The sequence below is a fragment of the Triticum aestivum genome, chromosome 3B (assembly GCF_018294505.1).
Source record: "Triticum aestivum cultivar Chinese Spring chromosome 3B, IWGSC CS RefSeq v2.1, whole genome shotgun sequence".
Taxonomy (NCBI): domain Eukaryota; kingdom Viridiplantae; phylum Streptophyta; class Magnoliopsida; order Poales; family Poaceae; genus Triticum; species Triticum aestivum.
In genome coordinates this window covers 61,780,264-61,798,430 of record NC_057801.1, presented here as the reverse complement: position 1 = coordinate 61,798,430, position 18,167 = coordinate 61,780,264, and the positions used below count along the sequence as shown (strand labels likewise).

At 42.8% G+C, this 18,167-nt stretch overlaps 1 protein-coding gene and 1 pseudogene across 1 annotated transcript; both read right to left on the bottom strand.

Annotated features, from left to right (window-relative positions):
* Positions 1-1,581: 1,581 nt before the first annotated feature.
* LOC123068573 (putative disease resistance protein RGA3) lies at positions 1,582-6,566 on the bottom strand (annotated as a pseudogene).
* Positions 6,567-6,736: 170 nt separating this feature from the next.
* On the bottom strand, positions 6,737-8,943 carry LOC123068574 (uncharacterized). The gene is made up of 2 exons (XM_044491175.1): positions 8,663-8,943; positions 6,737-7,154 (listed from the first exon to the last, which is right to left on the bottom strand). The coding sequence occupies exons 1-2, from the start codon at positions 8,791-8,793 to the stop codon at positions 7,016-7,018; spliced, it is 270 nt and encodes an 89-aa protein (XP_044347110.1). The 5' UTR covers positions 8,794-8,943; the 3' UTR covers positions 6,737-7,015.
* Between the last annotated feature and the right edge of the window lie 9,224 nt (positions 8,944-18,167).

Here is an 18,167-nt window from a genome sequence, read left to right as displayed (position 1 = left end):
TATCTTAAGCTACTAGCATACCTCACTGCACTACAGAAGTATGTAGACACAAGTGCACAAGTCCTCTTGTGAAGGTACTCAATGTATCTACGCGTTGTATCAAAAGTTCATACTTGACGGGGAAATATATTGTGATAAAATTGTGGGCTCGCTAATTGCGTTGTGACCTATTTCTCAAGTGAGAGAAGCGATACTAGCTACTACTATACTAGTTTTCCTGAAACACTAGGATAAAAACAAATGGTGATTCTTCTGCTTAAGGACATGCCGGTGGGCACTTCCATTTTCACACTAGAAGAAGAAAAGGACTGAGAAATGAGTGCAATCTAACCCAACCGGCCTGTCACTCTGATGGACCGACACACCTTGGGCCGAGGCAGAAGCAGCAGCAGCAGGAGGAGGAGAGACCGAAGCATCTTGGTCGCCGAAGATCTTGCATGCCAGTCGGCGTGCAGGTGGCGCCCTGGGCCGCGAAGCAGTTTGCTGCGGCGAGCGCGGACGAAGCCATTAATTGGTGGGGGCGAGGGCGGCGCAGAGGAGTGACTGGGGATAGCGGAAGCAACCGAGAGGAATAGCTGGAAGATTGTATGGAGGGGAGGGATTTCAGTCGGAGGAGGACGACGACGACGGCCGGGTAGGGGAACGGCGGCGGCGGCTCCGTTCCGGCGATGGGGAAAGAAAACGAGGAGATGCAGCATGCAGGCCCAGCCCTGTAAACAACAACAGTTTCTGGGGCCGACACCACTCGCTCCAGCAGGCCCTAAACAGGCCCCCATTCTTTGAAAACACGAACACTTGAAATAAAATGGTAACATTTTTTGATTATGAATATTTTAAGAACGAACAGCTTAATCCAGGAACTTTTTTTGGAAATGCAAACACTTACTAAAGTTCCGGGAACATTTTTTTAGCATTTCAGGAAGAATTGTCAAAACACATGAAATTTGGGTCAAGGTCCAACAAAAGAAATCTCCAAAGCTTCGGGACATTCTTTGAAAACACAAACAATTTTTTTAAAATGGAAATGTTTTTTGAATTCTGAATATTTTTAAGAACGAACATGATAAAAAATAAATAAAAACGAGAGCCCTGAGAACGAATATTTGGGCCACTCCTCCGCCACCGCCTTCCGAGCTCCGCCATCACGACCCAAGGAGAGAGTCGTGAGAAAAAATAAAAATACCTAAATTGCAGTATATAAGTTCAGTAAGGATAGTCCCAAAGAGCATTGCTTGCTAGGGCAGATGGTGCATGCGGTAGTTTGTGTGTTTTCCTTATTCTTCTTCACCTCCTTTTGCAGAGAAACAGACCTTGTCCTTCATACTTCAGATATCTGCTTCAAAATGCAGTTTCATCTTCGCCTTCCGCCCTTCGCCCAAGTCCAGAGCTCCGGCACATCCGCAGCATCCACCTCCACCGCATTGCGCACGTCTCGTCGCTGTGTTCAGTCTGCACTCTGCAGCTATGTCAGTATGGCAACAACCAGGAAAAAAAATGTACAATATTATTTTTGGTCCTGATTTCAGTCAGACAGTCCTTCTGATAAACCAGTTTCGCCATACGACGGAACGCAGGATTACAGAAACAAATTGCTCTTCCTTCACCAGGTCACACAGACACAAGTTCAGCCATACATACAGGTTACACATGTTCACTGTAGCAAAGCCTCAGGCCCAAGCTCAGCAACACAATAAAACGAAATGCATCACTTCCATCCGAAGCATACAATCGTGCAAAAATAAAGTTCATCCGTAACATTGAAAGAACCAAACTGTGTCTCTCAGGTTCAGTACATCAAAGGCCTCTGGCCTCAACTTCAGGAACAAAATAAAACAGAACTCGTCGGAAACTGAAAGCATACCGCACAGGAGGTTTAGTACAGCAAAGGCCTCCGGCCGAACTTAGAAATAAGCAAAATGAAATGCAATACAGTATTTGAAGGGCACCTGCCACAGAAAAATAGGAAGAAACTTTGCGTCTTCAGTATTGACAGGCTTCCTCAACTTAGCATGTCTCATGCTTTGCCCGCTGAAGTAAACTGCACCAACAGTCCAGCATATGAATTAGGAAACAGACCGTAGTAGTTTTGATGAGCATATACTACGGAACACATAAGCAACTTAGAGCAACACACAACACCTGATAGCTTGTATATGCCTGCAATCTGCTTCCATGGACATGTACTAAAGCTCTTTTCAAAGGTGTACAAGGAAAAAACAAATTTAAGCATTTCTGGTGCATCGAATAATGCCATACGAAGCTTGCAATTTGTGTATCCAATGAGGCATAAAATTACGGTCCAGAGAATTAAAGACACAAAACAAAATGTCCAACCAGTATATATGCGGTGTTCATACCTTGTGCTTTCATTGCCATATAACTGGTAGACAGCGCGTAGACATCCAGGTCTTCGCCATGAACTCGCTGGTTCTGTTTTCGAAGCTGAGGCAGCCAGTGGGAAGAGATCTCTTGCATATCCACGCCCAGCCCCAGCTGCTGCAAACTACCCAACCCCTCTACATGGCTTAAGTTTGGACAGCCATGTGCACACATGTCTGTCACTCGAGGGAGGTTGGAAATCAACTCCAGGCTTGTACAATTCTGTATAAGGAGAACCGAGAGCAGTGGGAAGTCCTCCAGGGCCTTCAAGTTGTTTGTTCCAATTAATCTAAGCTCCTTCAAGCTGGCAGCGACCTCTCCAAGCTGCCGCGGGAGAGCCCTCAGCTTCGGGCAACCATCGAGTTTCAAAAGCACTAAACGGGGCAGCAGTTGCAACATTGCAGAATGGGCATCCACTTCCGGATCCTCAAAAAAAGACCACTCCTCCCAGTTCGGCATATCCTTGAGGATCAAACATTCAAGTTTAGGAAAAGAAACTAACTCATTGAAAGGATCACCCTTCCTACAGCCAATAAATTCAGGTCCAACCTTGGTAACTGCATATGCTCCATCGATTCTCAGATATTTCAAGTTGGGTAGCTGCCCAATCAATGGAATATCCTCACAGGATATTACATTCCCGAGGCCCAAATGCTCCAGTGAAGGCAAACAGGTGGTACCAAACCAGGTGGGATACCGCTGGCCAAAGAAATTAAAATCCACAGGTGTTCCAAGTTAATTGGAGGTACTAGCTGCTCCAAGACCCGCTCAGCATTGCTAATGTCTTCTTCTGAATATTGCCCATCTCCACGTTCAGTCCACCTTAGACTTAGGTTTTTTAGATGCATTTTGTCTGTCAGCACTGCATTTGTAGCACAATGAGCTGCTCTTTCCAATTTAACAAGGCCAAGATCCCTCATCTGCGACACATAAGACAAGTCTTCCAACTTGCATCCATCTTGTACATTAACATTATCACTTCCATCACCTACAGGGAATCCTTGTAAAGTATTGAGGAACTTCAGTTTTGCTATCCCTTTTGGAATCTGATCTATTTTTGTACCATCAAGAGAAAGACATCTTAAACTGCACAACTGGGTCATTGTTGAAGGAAGACTATGCAGAGAACCACAATAATCCAAGCTCAATACTTGAAGGTTTCTTAGGGAGCCAATGGATTCTGGAAGACAAGATATGCCAGTATAATTCAGATCAAGTAGACATAGATGGATCAATTTTCCTATACAATCTGGAACACTTTGTACAAGTGAGTAATTCAGCACCAGAACACGAAGAAGCAGAAATCTCTTGAACAATGCATCCTCCATTCTCTGTGCACCATGAACACTTAGGAAAGTCCTCACCTTAACTACCACCTTATCGACTCTAGGTAACACCAATATATCCTTCTTAGTGACAGCCGTAACACGTCGCAGCTTTGACATATTTTCACCTCTTAATGTTTCAACGTCTCCAACAAAACATTCTTCTCTTGATATATTTAAAGCAAACTGTCTCAGGAGGTCATGCATTCTACATCTCTCCTGATCAAAATATTTGTTATCTGGTTGGAGGAGGTTTCGATGGATTAGCTCGTAGAAGTACTCTTCTGCTATGTCTTCTAGTGATTGGCCTTGCTGCTCCATGATGAACCCTTCAGCAATCCATAACCGGCCAATTTCTCCACGCCGAATGAGAGAATCTTCAATATGCAAAGCACAATAAAGGAAACACTGCTTCAGACGATGCGGTAACTCGTCGTAGCTTAGACGTATAGCTCTTTCTATTTCATCAGAAAGCATGCTCTGGGATCCAGCATATCTGCCCAAAAACCTTTTCCACTCATTCTCCGTACGACCTCTGCTTGCCAAAACACTAGCGGTAACCTTGATTACAAGAGGGAGGCAGCCGCATTTATGAATAATCTCAATCCCGATGTTTTTTAGATTTTGCACTTCTTTCTCTTCATCAATATTCATGCTCTTCCAAAGTAGCTCCCATCCCACCTCTAGTGACATGAGATCAACTCGATGGATATGCTGCACACCTATTGTCATTGCAATTTGATCATCTCTTGTAGTTACCAATATTACTCCAACAGCTGTTTCGTTTACTGGAATTCTTATTAAATCTGTCCAAACATTTGACTGCCACACATCATCTGGAACAAGAAAGAAACTCTTGTCCTTGATTGCTTCTGCAAGCTTTCTCTGCAGCTCGGCTATGGTTTCACCTTGCTGATGATGCACACCAATATTACGGAGAACCTCTTTCAGAAGAGTAACTTGATTGTAATCTTGCGACACACAAATCCATGCATGTATCTTAAAGCTTCCTTTTATTTTGTTGTCATTGTATATCTTTTGAGCTAGTGTTGTCTTACCAACTCCCCCGGTTCCAACAATAGCAAGCTTGTAAGACTTATTGTCCTTGTGTGAATGAACTAAGTCCACCAACCTCCTGCTAGAACGTATGATCTCCTTTCCCACAAGGTTGGGCTCAACGAGGTTGGAACTTCTTATCAGTTTGGATGTTGGACCATTTCCAGCAGGTTGTGTACTATTGTTGAACGTTAAGAATATCTTGTCCTTTGAAATGTTTTCTATCTTTATGTTGAGGCTTCTAATCCGAACAGCAACATCATGACGTGACCAGATGTTACAAAAGCAAGAGGAAACTGAGAAGCCTGCACATGCAGCTGATTTGCTTGATGATGAAGAAGGATCATCAGGAAGTATCTTGCTTTCTTTACATCTAGCCACATCTAGGATTTCATCAACATCATATATAACATCTCTCAGTTGGCCAAGCCAATTGTTTACTGTTAGCTCTTTTGTCCTCCTTTTCTCAGCATCATATATGCAACATTTATCAGTTCTACTCGTCGCAGGACTTCTCTGAGATCTTCTTCCACCCCGAGGATTAGTATGGCCTCATCTGTAATGATATTCTGCAACTTACTGGCACATGATCCAAGCAACGATTCAAGTATGGCTGCCATCGATCAGACAAACTCGGCAAGGGAGATCCACCCAAACCACCACGGTGACTTGTTCTGAGAATAGCAGAAATTGGAAGCTGAAAATGAATGCTTTCCAAAATTAGACAAGGCTCTACAGATACACTAGAAGCTACTTGGTTACTTTTTTTTTTTGTTGCCTAATGAAAGCTATGTATGCAACATAAATATAGATTCAGCACCTTGAGTAGTGCCATGTATCAAGGACTAAGTTCAAGCTTTTGTGCTCGCAAATTTACATGTGTTTCAGTTTTTCATACAAAAATATTTATTAGTTTGTCTTGCCTAGTTAAGGGCGCCATCCAATGGCAGCTGCATAGCAGTCTGCAGTCTACATATCAATCGGAACCAAAGAAAATGTTGCGTCAAGTATATGCGGAGTAAAAAGGACCGGATGAAGTATATTTCTATCTGTTACAACACCTAGATTAATCATCCAGCGGCTTTTTTGCTTTTCTGATTCATCTGATGAATAGCCCCAGTGCTAGCCTAGAAATCTTGATAACTAGTTTATTCGACTGGACTAATGAAAGTTAAGTTGATTGCAAGTCTTTACCTTACAAACCACTCTCCGGTCAAGGAAAACCCGTCAATAGTAAGAACCAATAGTGATCATAAATCTTGAAGAATCAGTTTGCTATGATGATCAATCGATCTCATAGAAGATTACCGTTCAATCACCACCAGAAAACCTGCTTCTACACCTGCAGTATTATATAGGTAATACAAGATTATGTATCAATTAGTGAACAGAAGGAGTGCCTCCCACCGCGATACAGATCAAGAAGTTAAGGATACTGAGATCAAATATATACCTGAACACGGGCCGGTAAGTCCACAGGATCACTTCAATCAGTGGTGACCAGCGGACCGACGGGGAAGGAACGACGAACCTGAGAGGATCAAGACAAACTTTTCCTCTGCGTGTGGAGAAGAGGAAGAACAGAGAGAACAATATCTTCAGGAAATCGGTGAAAAGCACACTCAAGGAGGCGAACTCAGCGGGGAATCACTTTGGTCTGAAGCAAGAATTAGTAGCATAAGACAGGCTTTGGTGCTGGCTGGAAGAGAAAATAGGCAAAGAAGGCTAATGATGATTATTAATTTGTTTAACCCACTAATTATTCCTTCCCACCCACCATTGCAGCAAAAGGCAAAAGCAGAAGCACTCAAGGTGGCTCACTTTTTCTTTCTTGATGATTCAGCCTGATGCCTTACCTAAGCCGGCAGCAGCATATATATAATGGAAAGCCAAGCAACAGCAAAGCCCTCAGTTGGAATGAATTGGATACACAAACAACAGTAGCTACTTCCATTATTAATTCAATTGTCAGGATATTATTTAACCAAACAACATTAGCTCATCATTTTCATCAACCAGCAATGAAAGCCAGTCTCAACACAACGGCACCAGGTCAACGAGAGATGTACTGCAGAATCTGCACCAGTAATAAAGATCCCCAGAAGAGAATTTTGCAATACAGCTTACAAACGACTATGTTGTATCCATCACAGTTGATCCAAGCAGTCAATGAGGTTCAACTTGGGGTTACTACAGAGGTAACTAGAGCACACTTGCCAACAAAATTTCTTTCAAGATTAAATGCACTAGCTTTGCTAGTTATCGTCCTTAATTCTCTTGAGCAGCTTGGCAGCCCACCGGCGCAGCCTTTTATTCAGGGTGAAGCCAACCATGACGCCAACCACAAAGCTGACAGCGCCGAACTTTGCGCAAGCCGACAGAGACACCATCCGGCTGCAATACCAAAGGATCACACGTCAGTTGCAAACTTGCAAGGCACATAACTTTAGTCAGGGATTACAGATTTACAGTACAACATGTGCACATTTACATCACCAAAAATGTTACTGCTGCAGCCTAAATCTAGAAACAAAGACTAGAGAGTAGATGCCATGCATGTGCCATACAGATTTCACTATATAGGCACAGAGTCTATTTGGTAGATGACTGCAGCTTTGGTTGGCAGATGCAGACCCCAACCCTCCACATTGTCTTTGTTCCATCCCCAGCATTCAGTTGCATGTCACAAAATTTCAAAGCATGCTATCTACTGGATTGATTTTCCAGTCTTTAAACTTGGAGGTTCTGATAGAACTTCGGACAAATCCTAGAACTTCTATAAATGAATGAAACAGAAACCAAACTTTCCGCTACAAGTATCAAGCAGCTTTCAATCAACTAATGACCAAAAATAAATAAACTGGAGCCATATATATCAAAATTTCAATTAGGATAAAAAAACCCGACTGGGTCAGGTTTCTTCAGATTAGGGGGCTAATTTAACATAGGGATCAGTGTAGTTCAATCCCCTGCAGCCACTGCTCAAGGGTGGCAACGTCAGTTGGTGCAGCACGACAGTGGCAGCACGGCACAAAGCAGGAGGATGAGCATGGGAGGGTAAGGCAGAAGAAGAGGCACAGGCGAAGTCAGAGGGTACATTTGTAGAAGTGGGATATGGAAAATTCAGCAACTGCATAGTGAGGCAGAGTTGCGACCTCCTAAATCAACGTGGCTAAGTATGTACACTGGCAACCAAATATCTGCTGTTTAGGCCCTGTTTGGATTCCCGTTTTTCTTTTAGATACAGTTGTAAATAATACACATCTCCGCCTGTCGTTTCATTCCAGACGTAAATTGCTCTGCGGACGGTAAGATACGGGTGTAAGTGAGACACCTCCGTATCTAAATAGATCAATTCCAAGCGCGCCCTTAGAAGTTCCACAAATACATGTACAACATACAGAGTACATTGCCCAGCCTAATTCTTGTTCTCAGGTTAACGGTTTGGCATCGGTTATAAGGTACAGAAAGCTACATATAGCACCATATGGAACAAGAGATGTCGTATAGACACCCAAAATACTGGCATATAACAGTAAACAGAAGTCGAATAATTGGGTTGCCCTACCATACACATAACTGAAGCTTTCCCCAGCCAAATATTTATTGCGGATCAAATCAATTTTACTCGTTTAGTCAAGCTTTTTCAGCTTTGATGATAGGAGCCACAGATAAAACATGCGGTGCAGGTGTTGCAAGGGATTTCCCACATGTGCGTCAGCTACTACTACTACAGTGCACAGTACAATACGCTTGATACACCCAAACTACTGGCAGCATACCGCCAAATCCGCCCCCAAATCGAAGCAATCTACCGGGCGAGCGAGCCGAAACAGGGCGCCTCAATCGAATCTCGAATCAGGGGAGGAGGCGGACGGGGAATCAGAGGAGCTCGGACATACCCTGCCTCCCTGGGCACGAGGAGCTGGTCGGAGAAGGCGGCGGTGGCGGAGCGCGCGGAGGAGGAGGAGGAGTTGGCGGCGTCCTGCGCGGCCGCCTGCAGCCTCCCCACCGCCGACGAAGCCGAAGGCATCTCCGCGGATCCCGACCTCTCGCTGAACTCGCCGGGGTTCGAGCTAGCTAGGGTTTAGCGGCGGAGGATTTTTCTTCCCTCTTTTCTCGGATGGGGTGGTAAATAAGAGAAGGAATTTGAGTCCTTTTCCGTCTTTTTTCTTGTAGACGACTAGTAAATATGCACGTGCAACGCACGTCTATTTGGACTAATAAGTGTGCACGTGCAACACGCGTCTATTTGGATTAACACATTATACTATCCTTAATACAAGACAATTTATTTATAAATTTGAAATTTCCTTATAAAGTACACAATCTCTTATTCCCAACTCATACAAATAATTTGAAATTTCGTTTCTCCTTAATCAACATGTCTCCTGTATTAAAAGACCACCCACTTTTCCCAATGTCTAAAACTCAAAATTATTTAGAAAACTCATCATGATTCTCCATATGCACACATTTATGCAAGTATAATCGCACATGAAAAAGTCACTTAGAACAAGCTAAGGAACCGTTTCAGTGCTAACAAACTCCAGTCAAGAATTATTATTACAATTGAGTGTCAACCACACAATAGCGGGAAGAGACCTCTATGATTTGTTGAAAAGAGGAAGCCATTGTCACATAGAGAAGTGTAGAGATGTCTTGACTGCATAGAATCAGTTGTGAAACAAGACAAAAAAATGCTAGTTGAACCATCCGATTCTACTATTACACCACAAGTGTTGTAATGTCTGGAAGCAAGAAAAGTGGCTTACTTTATTATGAAAATAGAACATGTAAACCAAATAAAAATTACATTGATAAATTGCGTAATTATACTTGTTAATCACGGGACAAAAGCATTAATATGACAACTTGGGACAGTTACTTGAGTACTACACATTTCTTTAAGGGCTCAACATTCTAAAATTTTGACAATATAACAAATATCCTCTCAGTTTGTAGTAATAATGATACGTAGGCTACCACTTGTAAGAATAACAGTGGCAAAAAAGGGCCAACAAATGTCGGTTTAGAAAGCAAAAATTACAGATATGCTTCCAATTTTAGCAACTCTAATGGATAAAACATACCTTACCTCCCAAGTCGGGAAAGCAGTCAAATGAAAAAATGTACTTCTTATAAGTAGTAGAGATGAAGTCATAAAGATCATGGTTCAAGATATTCGGAGAAACATGGTTGGTCTCTCTGTATGATGCAAAGTCGTTGCAGTCAGTAGAAGAGTGACCTGCCCTCCAGGCAGAAGACGAAGGCGGCGACGGCACGTGTGCGTGTTCGGAGGAAGCCGCAGCTCCTCTTCGCATGTCTCCCATTGTGGCTCGCGTGGGTGGTGGGCTGGTGACGACAGGTGACTCGCGATCGCGATTCCCTCATAGGAGACGATAGGATGCACTCGCGATTAGTTTCCTAATAATTAGATGCGTTCGTGATTAGTTATCTAATAGGATGCGTCCGTGATTAGTTTCCTAATAATTAGATGTGTTCATGATTAATTTTCTAATAGGATGCGCTCGTGATTATTTTCCTAATAATAGAATGCACCCGTGATTAGTTTCCTAATAATAGGATGCGTTTGTGATTAGTTTCCTAATAATTAGATGTGTCCGTGATTATAGTTTCCTAATTGACCAGGCGTGGACTTCATATTTTCCTCCACGGTGGAGTACGGTCAGTCAATGTAAATTGCTAAGTGCACACAGAGAACAGATTAGGTTAAGGCTAGCCGTTAGATTGAGTTTAGTGGGACTAATCATGCGGTGGTAATGTATCCGTGTACGTTTTGTGGGGTGCACTTAAAGAAAATTATGTTTGCTCTTTTATAAGTAGTATAGAAGAAGAAGAAAGACGGGTCGGAGAAGGAGCGAGCGAAGGCGAGCGAGGTCTAGTTGGGCATGGGCCGGGTCGGGACGTCACTGGGCTCTGGGTTTTGCGCAGTCCGTGCCTCTTTTTTTTGGAACTGATGAAACATCGTCATTTCAAATTTCAAATTATTTAACAACTTCAGAGTTTGAATCCTTCGAGAAGAAAAATGCCAGTACGTCTTGACCAGTTTGTCGGAAGGGCGGGAAACATGTCATCAACTACCTCAATCAAACTTTTATTATGTTTGAGGCGCTTTGTACTTTCGGTGAATCTTTACTAGCACGTATGCCCGTCTGTCGCAGCGGGAAAGATATTTTTACGAGAAGCAATGGGGAAGATAATTGATGTGTCCATCAAAAACGGTCTCCATGGTAGTGGGGCGACAGAGCGAGGAGCTGGGGTCTTCTCGCGGGTCATGAGTGAGATCTTGATGGTGCTCGGGTTGGTCAGCGTTGCGGCGACCACCCAACTCGTGCCTTTTCTCCTCTAGGTCCGCCTCCGGGTCGGGCTTGTGGCTACCTCCTCGTTTCGTGGTTGTGCGGCAACCTTCGAGGCATGGTTGCTTGACCACTCTCTCCTATGTCAACATAACCAGATGGATTACTAATTGTTTCAGCAAATAAACCCTTTCTAAATTAGCATAATCAGTGCATAACCAGTCAATCCCTTCTTTATCATGATTTATTCTCTTTGATTATTTTAGAGCTCACATGCCCATAGTTTTTAAAAATTAAAGCTAAACCAACATATTCTCTTTTATTGCCACATGCCACATTTTATTTCAGTTATAGCCAACCGAAATATTCTCTTTTATCGTCAAATAGTGCATGAGATGCACAACAATTTGTGTCTCGGCCAGCCCACTGGCAGGCACAAAACGACCTTTAGCATGAGTAAAATTCTAAAAAAAAGACGAGTTGAAGGACCAAACTTACGACCTCAAAAACTCGACCACGTACCGTTAGCCACTCGAACAAACAGTTCCTGCTAACCAATAGCCAGCGTGAATGTTTAAAAACATACTACAATGTTATATTCAAGACATTTGTATTTTTTTCTTTTCAAAATTCATCTTAATAATTAGTAATGGCCAAATATTCTTGAAAAAATGAACAATTTTTGAAGTTCCAAATAATTTTGAAAAAGAATAACACTTTTTTCCAAATTCTTTTTAGTTTTTTAAAAAGACAAACAAAATTTGAAACAGGAAGATTATTTGAAATTCACAACCATTTTTTCTAAAAACATGAGCCTTTTATAAAAACATGAATATTTTTTTGCATTTTTTAACATTTTTTGTAAACGGAAACATGTTTTGAACATTCAGAACCATTCTATAAAATAGGTTTTTGTAAACACAAAAATTAATTTGAATTTGTAAATAGTTCATCGCAACAAGAATATGTTTTGAATTTGGAACGTTTTTCAAAATGCAATTTAGTTTAGAAAATCTTGAACAACTTTGGAAAACACACACATTTTTTTAAATGGGCACATTTTATGAATTTGGAGCAAATTTTGGAACGAGAACAAAAATTTAAAGTGCGGGAACAACTTTTTGGACTAAACTTTTGTCAAAAAAAGTAATTCTGAAAGTTTTGTGTAAATTCCGAATTTATGAAAATGGAAAAAAGAAAAATAAAGTTGGATGGAAAAGGTAAAAAATAAAAATAAAATAAAAAGAGAAAGAAAAAAAAGAAACAGGACACACAAAGAAACGAATACGGGTCGGCCTACTGTTGGGCGTCCTCTGAGAAGATCTGACTATTTGCCGCTGCGCGCGACAAATAAGGTTTTCCAAGCTGTGTGGGCAGAAAAATAAGTGGGCTGGCTTTTCTGGGCCATAGTGTGTGTGGCCCAAGTATGAATCTCTGGACAAAATTTTCCCTCAAAAAAATAATCAAATAGAAAAAAATGTTTTCGATGGTTAACGGATGAAAAAAATCGGAGAAACACAAATTGCTTTATTCGTAGGTATAGATATAGATAATAGATATGATCCTTTAAAAAAACTACATTTATTGATCCAGCGGATGCACTTACTAATTATGCATGTTTCTATCTGTACTTAGAAAAGCCGTAGGATTCAATCATCCACTCCTCTTTCGTCTAACCTTAGAGCAACTATAGAAGACTCGCTACATTCGTAGTCTTCAAAATGTATGAAGCACGCTTTAAAATATTTTAAAGGTTGTCGAGGTGACGCGCAAACTCAAAGTCATCAAAACAGAGCCTTCATATTTTCTCTCTCTTATTTTTTATTTATTATTGGTCACATCAACTCATTGTCATACATTCAGTTGGAGTGATTTAACATTTAAACTGAGATAACATTGCATTATAAAGTTCTTTCTAGGGGGATGCGGGGTCCATTAGCGATATTTGCATACTGTAGATGTTCAAAGTTGTCTCTTTTGGATCTCCCGCAAAAAAAGTTGTCTCTTTTAGCGACCATAGCCTGCATTTTGAGCCTAAGTTGATAGTGAATGTTATGCATGGGGAACATGCATATGTGATGAGTCGGCTCGATGACTAGGCATCACGTGTGACAGTCGGGTATGGTTAACGCAGAAGGGGGACATGTAGGGAACAATAGCGGCATGGTAGACACGACTACGGTCCTTGGCACGACGAAATTGGGCGATCTCGCCTTCATCCCATTCCGGCCACGTGTCGTCGTTGAGGTCAGGTACTGCTTGACCAATGGGGGAAGGCCCAAGATGGCACGATCCACCTAGGTGAGTTTCACGATTGTCGCATCAAATTTGTGCGCGGTAGGTGACGTGCCCCCTCTTTGCCACAAAATCTACGTGTACCTCCTTGGACTCGCGCCAGAAGAAGCGCTCCTTCTCCGTCGCCAACCCCTGCCTGATGACGGTCTCCTCGGAGATTACGTTGGGGTGGACAATTGATGAGTTCAAAATTGCATAATTTTTTTTACCTCTATTAGTTTTGTGCCGTAGTTGTAGAATTTTTTTGGAAGCGCGTCCCTTTTTTGTCTTATTTCACCAGGATCTTGATTGAGGAGGAAATCTTGGGCATCAAAGAAAAAGATTAATATTAAGAATCATCGGTACCCTTGGTGCATGCATGGTCCATATAGAGATTTTAGAGGTGCTATCATCCTTTCTTCATGCAGACAACTATTCTCATGTCGAGACGTAGTAGAGGCAGAATTATGCATAGCTAGGGAAGGGTTGCCGTTGGCTCTTCAAAAGTTTGATTCTCCCATTGAAATTGAGATGGACTCTTTGGTTGCTGTCCAGTTGATCCAGGCAAAGGAAGTGGACAGATGGCCTCGTCTCTAGTCAAGGAGATTAAACATCTTCGTTCTCTCCAAGAAGCTTGTATATTACTCATGTTAGGAGCTCTGAGAATAATGTTAGCGATTGTCTTGCTAAACTTGCTAGAGTAGAAGGTAGAACCAAGAGTGCTTTAGAACAAGCCCTTGAAGACAGTAAGAACGTTATCATCGAGTAGTACATTATTTCACTCCCAAAAAAAGGAGAGGAGGAAACTTTTTCAAAGAAGATAGCACAATGTCAATTGATGTGAACCACGTCAAAGTACTAGTAATACATTTGCCAATTCGATTCGGTAGTTTGGATCGGTTGAAGAAGGCATGCACCAAACTGCGAAGAACATGGATGGCCCATGTGCAATTGAGGGTGTGTACAGGCGGTCCTGGGACAAATTCCTCTGACGTTTACGGCTGCCGGCTGAACACACGGCTGGCGTCACGCACATCAGATTGAACGGGATAAACTAGGTTTAAAGTTAGGCGTTTTCCAATGACTTGAGGCCAGTGGCGGAGCTACAGTCCTATGTTTGGGCGGGCCAGACCATTGGAGAGCATAAAATATAATTCAGCCATGCTAAGCTGGACAGATTTTTTAGGCTGTGTTCCCCAGGGGCTGGGCGGGCCACGGCATTGGTTTGCTCCAACATAGCTCCGCCCCTGCTTGAGGCACGGCCGGCCGCCGCCTATAAAAAGGCCAAAAGGGGGGCACACGCCGGCGCACAGCGATCGCGCAGGAGACGCGAGAGGCGCAAGGTAGAGAACCATCTGCTTCGACGGTAAGTTAGATTAGCTAGTGGAGAGCACCAAGAGAAAAACCATCTGCATATGTTACTAGTCTATGTTACTATCTCTATAATAAGGAGTAACACATGTGTTTTGTCATGCAAACACTTTATTTATTACTCCTTCCGTCACATAATATAAGACGTTTTTTGACATAACACTAGTGTCAAAAAGTGTCTTATATTATGAGACGGAGAGAGTAGGTTGTAGACTCATCTTCTTTTGATATGTGTGATGTTACCGATAGTAGTAGTAACTAGCTATATATTACTTAATTTGTCTCTCTTATTATTAATTAGCCGCCACATCATCTTTTTGTTTAGATGTCAGCTATGTCACTTATATATTGCTCCCACTATAGGTAGTCTCATAAGATCTCATTAAAAGATGAATTTATGTCCTAATCGATGGTTTCGTACGTACAGTAATTGAAACAGGACGCAGACAAGCTAATCGTGCCCCTTGCTAGTGAGTATGATCTGCTCTTAACTCATAGGCAGCAAGGCCGTCACAAAACAAAATTTTACATTAGTACCATCTATTGTGGCCGAGTACTTATGAGTAGAGGGTCTTTCCATAAAAAAAAAATCCTACCTTAGTTCCATGGCTAGTAATTTTCCTTGGAGTGGCAGGTATTGACGGGCAAAAGATCCCTTTCATCCAAATTCCTACATCAGCCACATGGACAGATACTGATGAGCAATACATCAATATTGTGACTCCGTACTAACAAGAAAAAAAAAGGGTCGTTTCATCTAACTTTTTTTCCCTACGACAGTCCCATGCCCAACGCCGACGAGGCTGGGGCACCGACGAGGCAAAAACAACATTACCCGACTTCATGTTCCATGAAGTCATGAAGTCATACATGACATGGCACCAATGAGGCCAAAACCATTGGTTTCACCAACATATTTTGTTCTAAACAATAACATTACGATAGCTTATCATGACCGGACTCAGGCAAACAAAGCCACTTGCAGCTACACATCACCACCATCTAGACCATTTTGCAAAAGTCATCCATGTACCATGGATGAGCAAATAACATGACGACAACCATGCACAGTTTAATCAACGTTTCTTTTATCAATTTTGCTAAAACACATCTAGATGTGTTTTAAGTATTGTATATCTAAGTCTTATGTCATTGATTTTACGCTAAGATTCGTGCAAGCATTTTCTTTTGTTCTTTTTTCTTTTTCTTTCTAGTTTGATTGAGTCACTCAGATGTATAAAGACTAGGTATGGCATGTCCAATGGCATGTCCAATTTTGCTAAAGCACATCTAGATGTGCCCTAATGGCATATCCAATGGTAAGCGCTTATCCAAGCGCTTAGAAAAGAAAAAATATTTTTAGAAAATTTAAAAGGCCCATAAGCATTATCTCTTCCGACGCAAGGTGCTAAGTACCAGCGTTTAATACGGCTCAGGAACACGATTTCTGCCTCAGCTTGTGCGGAGAGAGCACTAAGCGCTCGCTGCTATACTTGGCATCGATGCCAGCCTTGACGCTGGGAATCCACGATGCAGCCGTCGCTTGGCCAGGAAAATTTTCCTAGCACCCTGCTTTAGCGCCGGGTATTGGAGATGCCCTAAACAGACCTTTATATGTTACCTACAAATGTAGTATTAACCGTCCGCTTTGGAAAAGCGCTGAAAATCAGCAATTTCAGGCTTTCAGCAGACTACATGCAATCTCCCAAGTCGGATAAAAGCATAGTGGTTGAAAGGAAAATATGTACTCCCTCCGTTTCTATTTAGTCTTCATCTAAGAACAAGCATGGATACCAAGGAAAGCCATGATCTGACGTGTGATCTGCATGCACGATATTATTCACTGTTGTAACTGCAGATAAGTTCAATTGGCTGGCCTCCTTCCTCGTCGTTCCCTACGCCCTCGCATGCGCGCTGTAAGCAGTTAATGCATCCGCATGTACGTTCGAAAACCAAGGGCAATTTTGGAAGAATTCGGGTAGAAGGCTAGCGCGCAGGCTAAAACGGGAAAATAGAAAAACTTAGATGTGGAATAAAAAGAATCGAAGGAAGTACCATCCATCTTATGAGGCTTGCTTCAGCTCACCCCCATAACATATAAGGGCAATTTGGTCATACGTCCATATTGTATACCCACCTCCGTATACAATAGTTGGCAGACACGTACAACCGGGCCGCCGACCCAAGCCGATACGGCCGCCTGGCGCCTACCGCGTCCATCCCCCCTCCCCCCACACCCACACACACATGACTTAGCCGCCCGCCCAACAATCATGCGCCTTGATCCAGCGTCGCCCCCGGCCGGCCGATTGCCGCTCTTGCCCGCCCTAGAGTACGAACGTCGCTGCTGCTGGTTGCAGACGTCGGTCGCCATCCCTTGGCCCATGACACATCTGACCGCACTCGACCACGTCTGCCATTTCCGCGGCTCCGTGCCTGATATGGTCTCCATCCTCGTCATCGACGTTGTCATCGATTGCATTCCACGCCGTGATATGGCTCCGTCCTCGTCGTCGAAGTCGTCGCCGTCTGCATTCCACGCCGTGATGTGGCCTTCGTCCACGTCATCGCCATCCACAATCGCGTTGTGATCTGGCCTCCATCCTCCTCCTCGTCGTCCGCAATCATGCCAGAGTCCGCCTACCTCATGGCCTAGCCGTGTGACATCGACCCCAGCTGCCCCTATGTTTGTCATGTATATCATGTAGTTCGCATTGAAACGATTTAGTTGCTGCAAATAATAATTTGGAACGATGTTTATGTTGTTAACTATTCATTGACATGATCCCAGTACATCTAGTTCTATTTTAAACTAAGATATGATTTCTCTTTCCATGTTGTGCAGTGTTGGTAGTTCAGTTATTTAATGGAGGAAGAAACTGGATATACGGGTGATGAGTATGGTGATGATCATGTCAGTCATACCTATTCTTGGACGATCACAATCATGTGCTGGCTAGACCGGATGAGGTCGCATTCCTGCGGTCACATAGACAGATACAAGATTTCCAGAGAGTTGAGATCTTAGCGATGGAAGGATCTGGGATCAGAAAGCACATCATCCTCGATAACTTCATCAACAGGTATGGTTTGTACGATAAGTGCGGCCTTGTGAGGCGAGATGTTTACAACCTGTGCTGCAGAGAGAAAATAAAAATGATTGCAAAGGGTGATATTGACACGGCGATTGGCATTATGAGGAGTAGAAAGGCGAAGGACCCAAACTTCTTCTTTGAGTACGTTCTTGATAAGGAAGGGCAGTTGAAGAGCATGTTCTGGTGCGATGCATAGTCACAGCGGGACTATCAGCTATACAGAGATGTGATCGTGTTTGACAACACATACAAGATGAACAGATATGGTATGTCGTTCGTCCCCTTTGTCGGTGTTAATAATCACCGTTGCACCACCGTGTTTGGTTGCGCCATTGTGTCTGACGAGA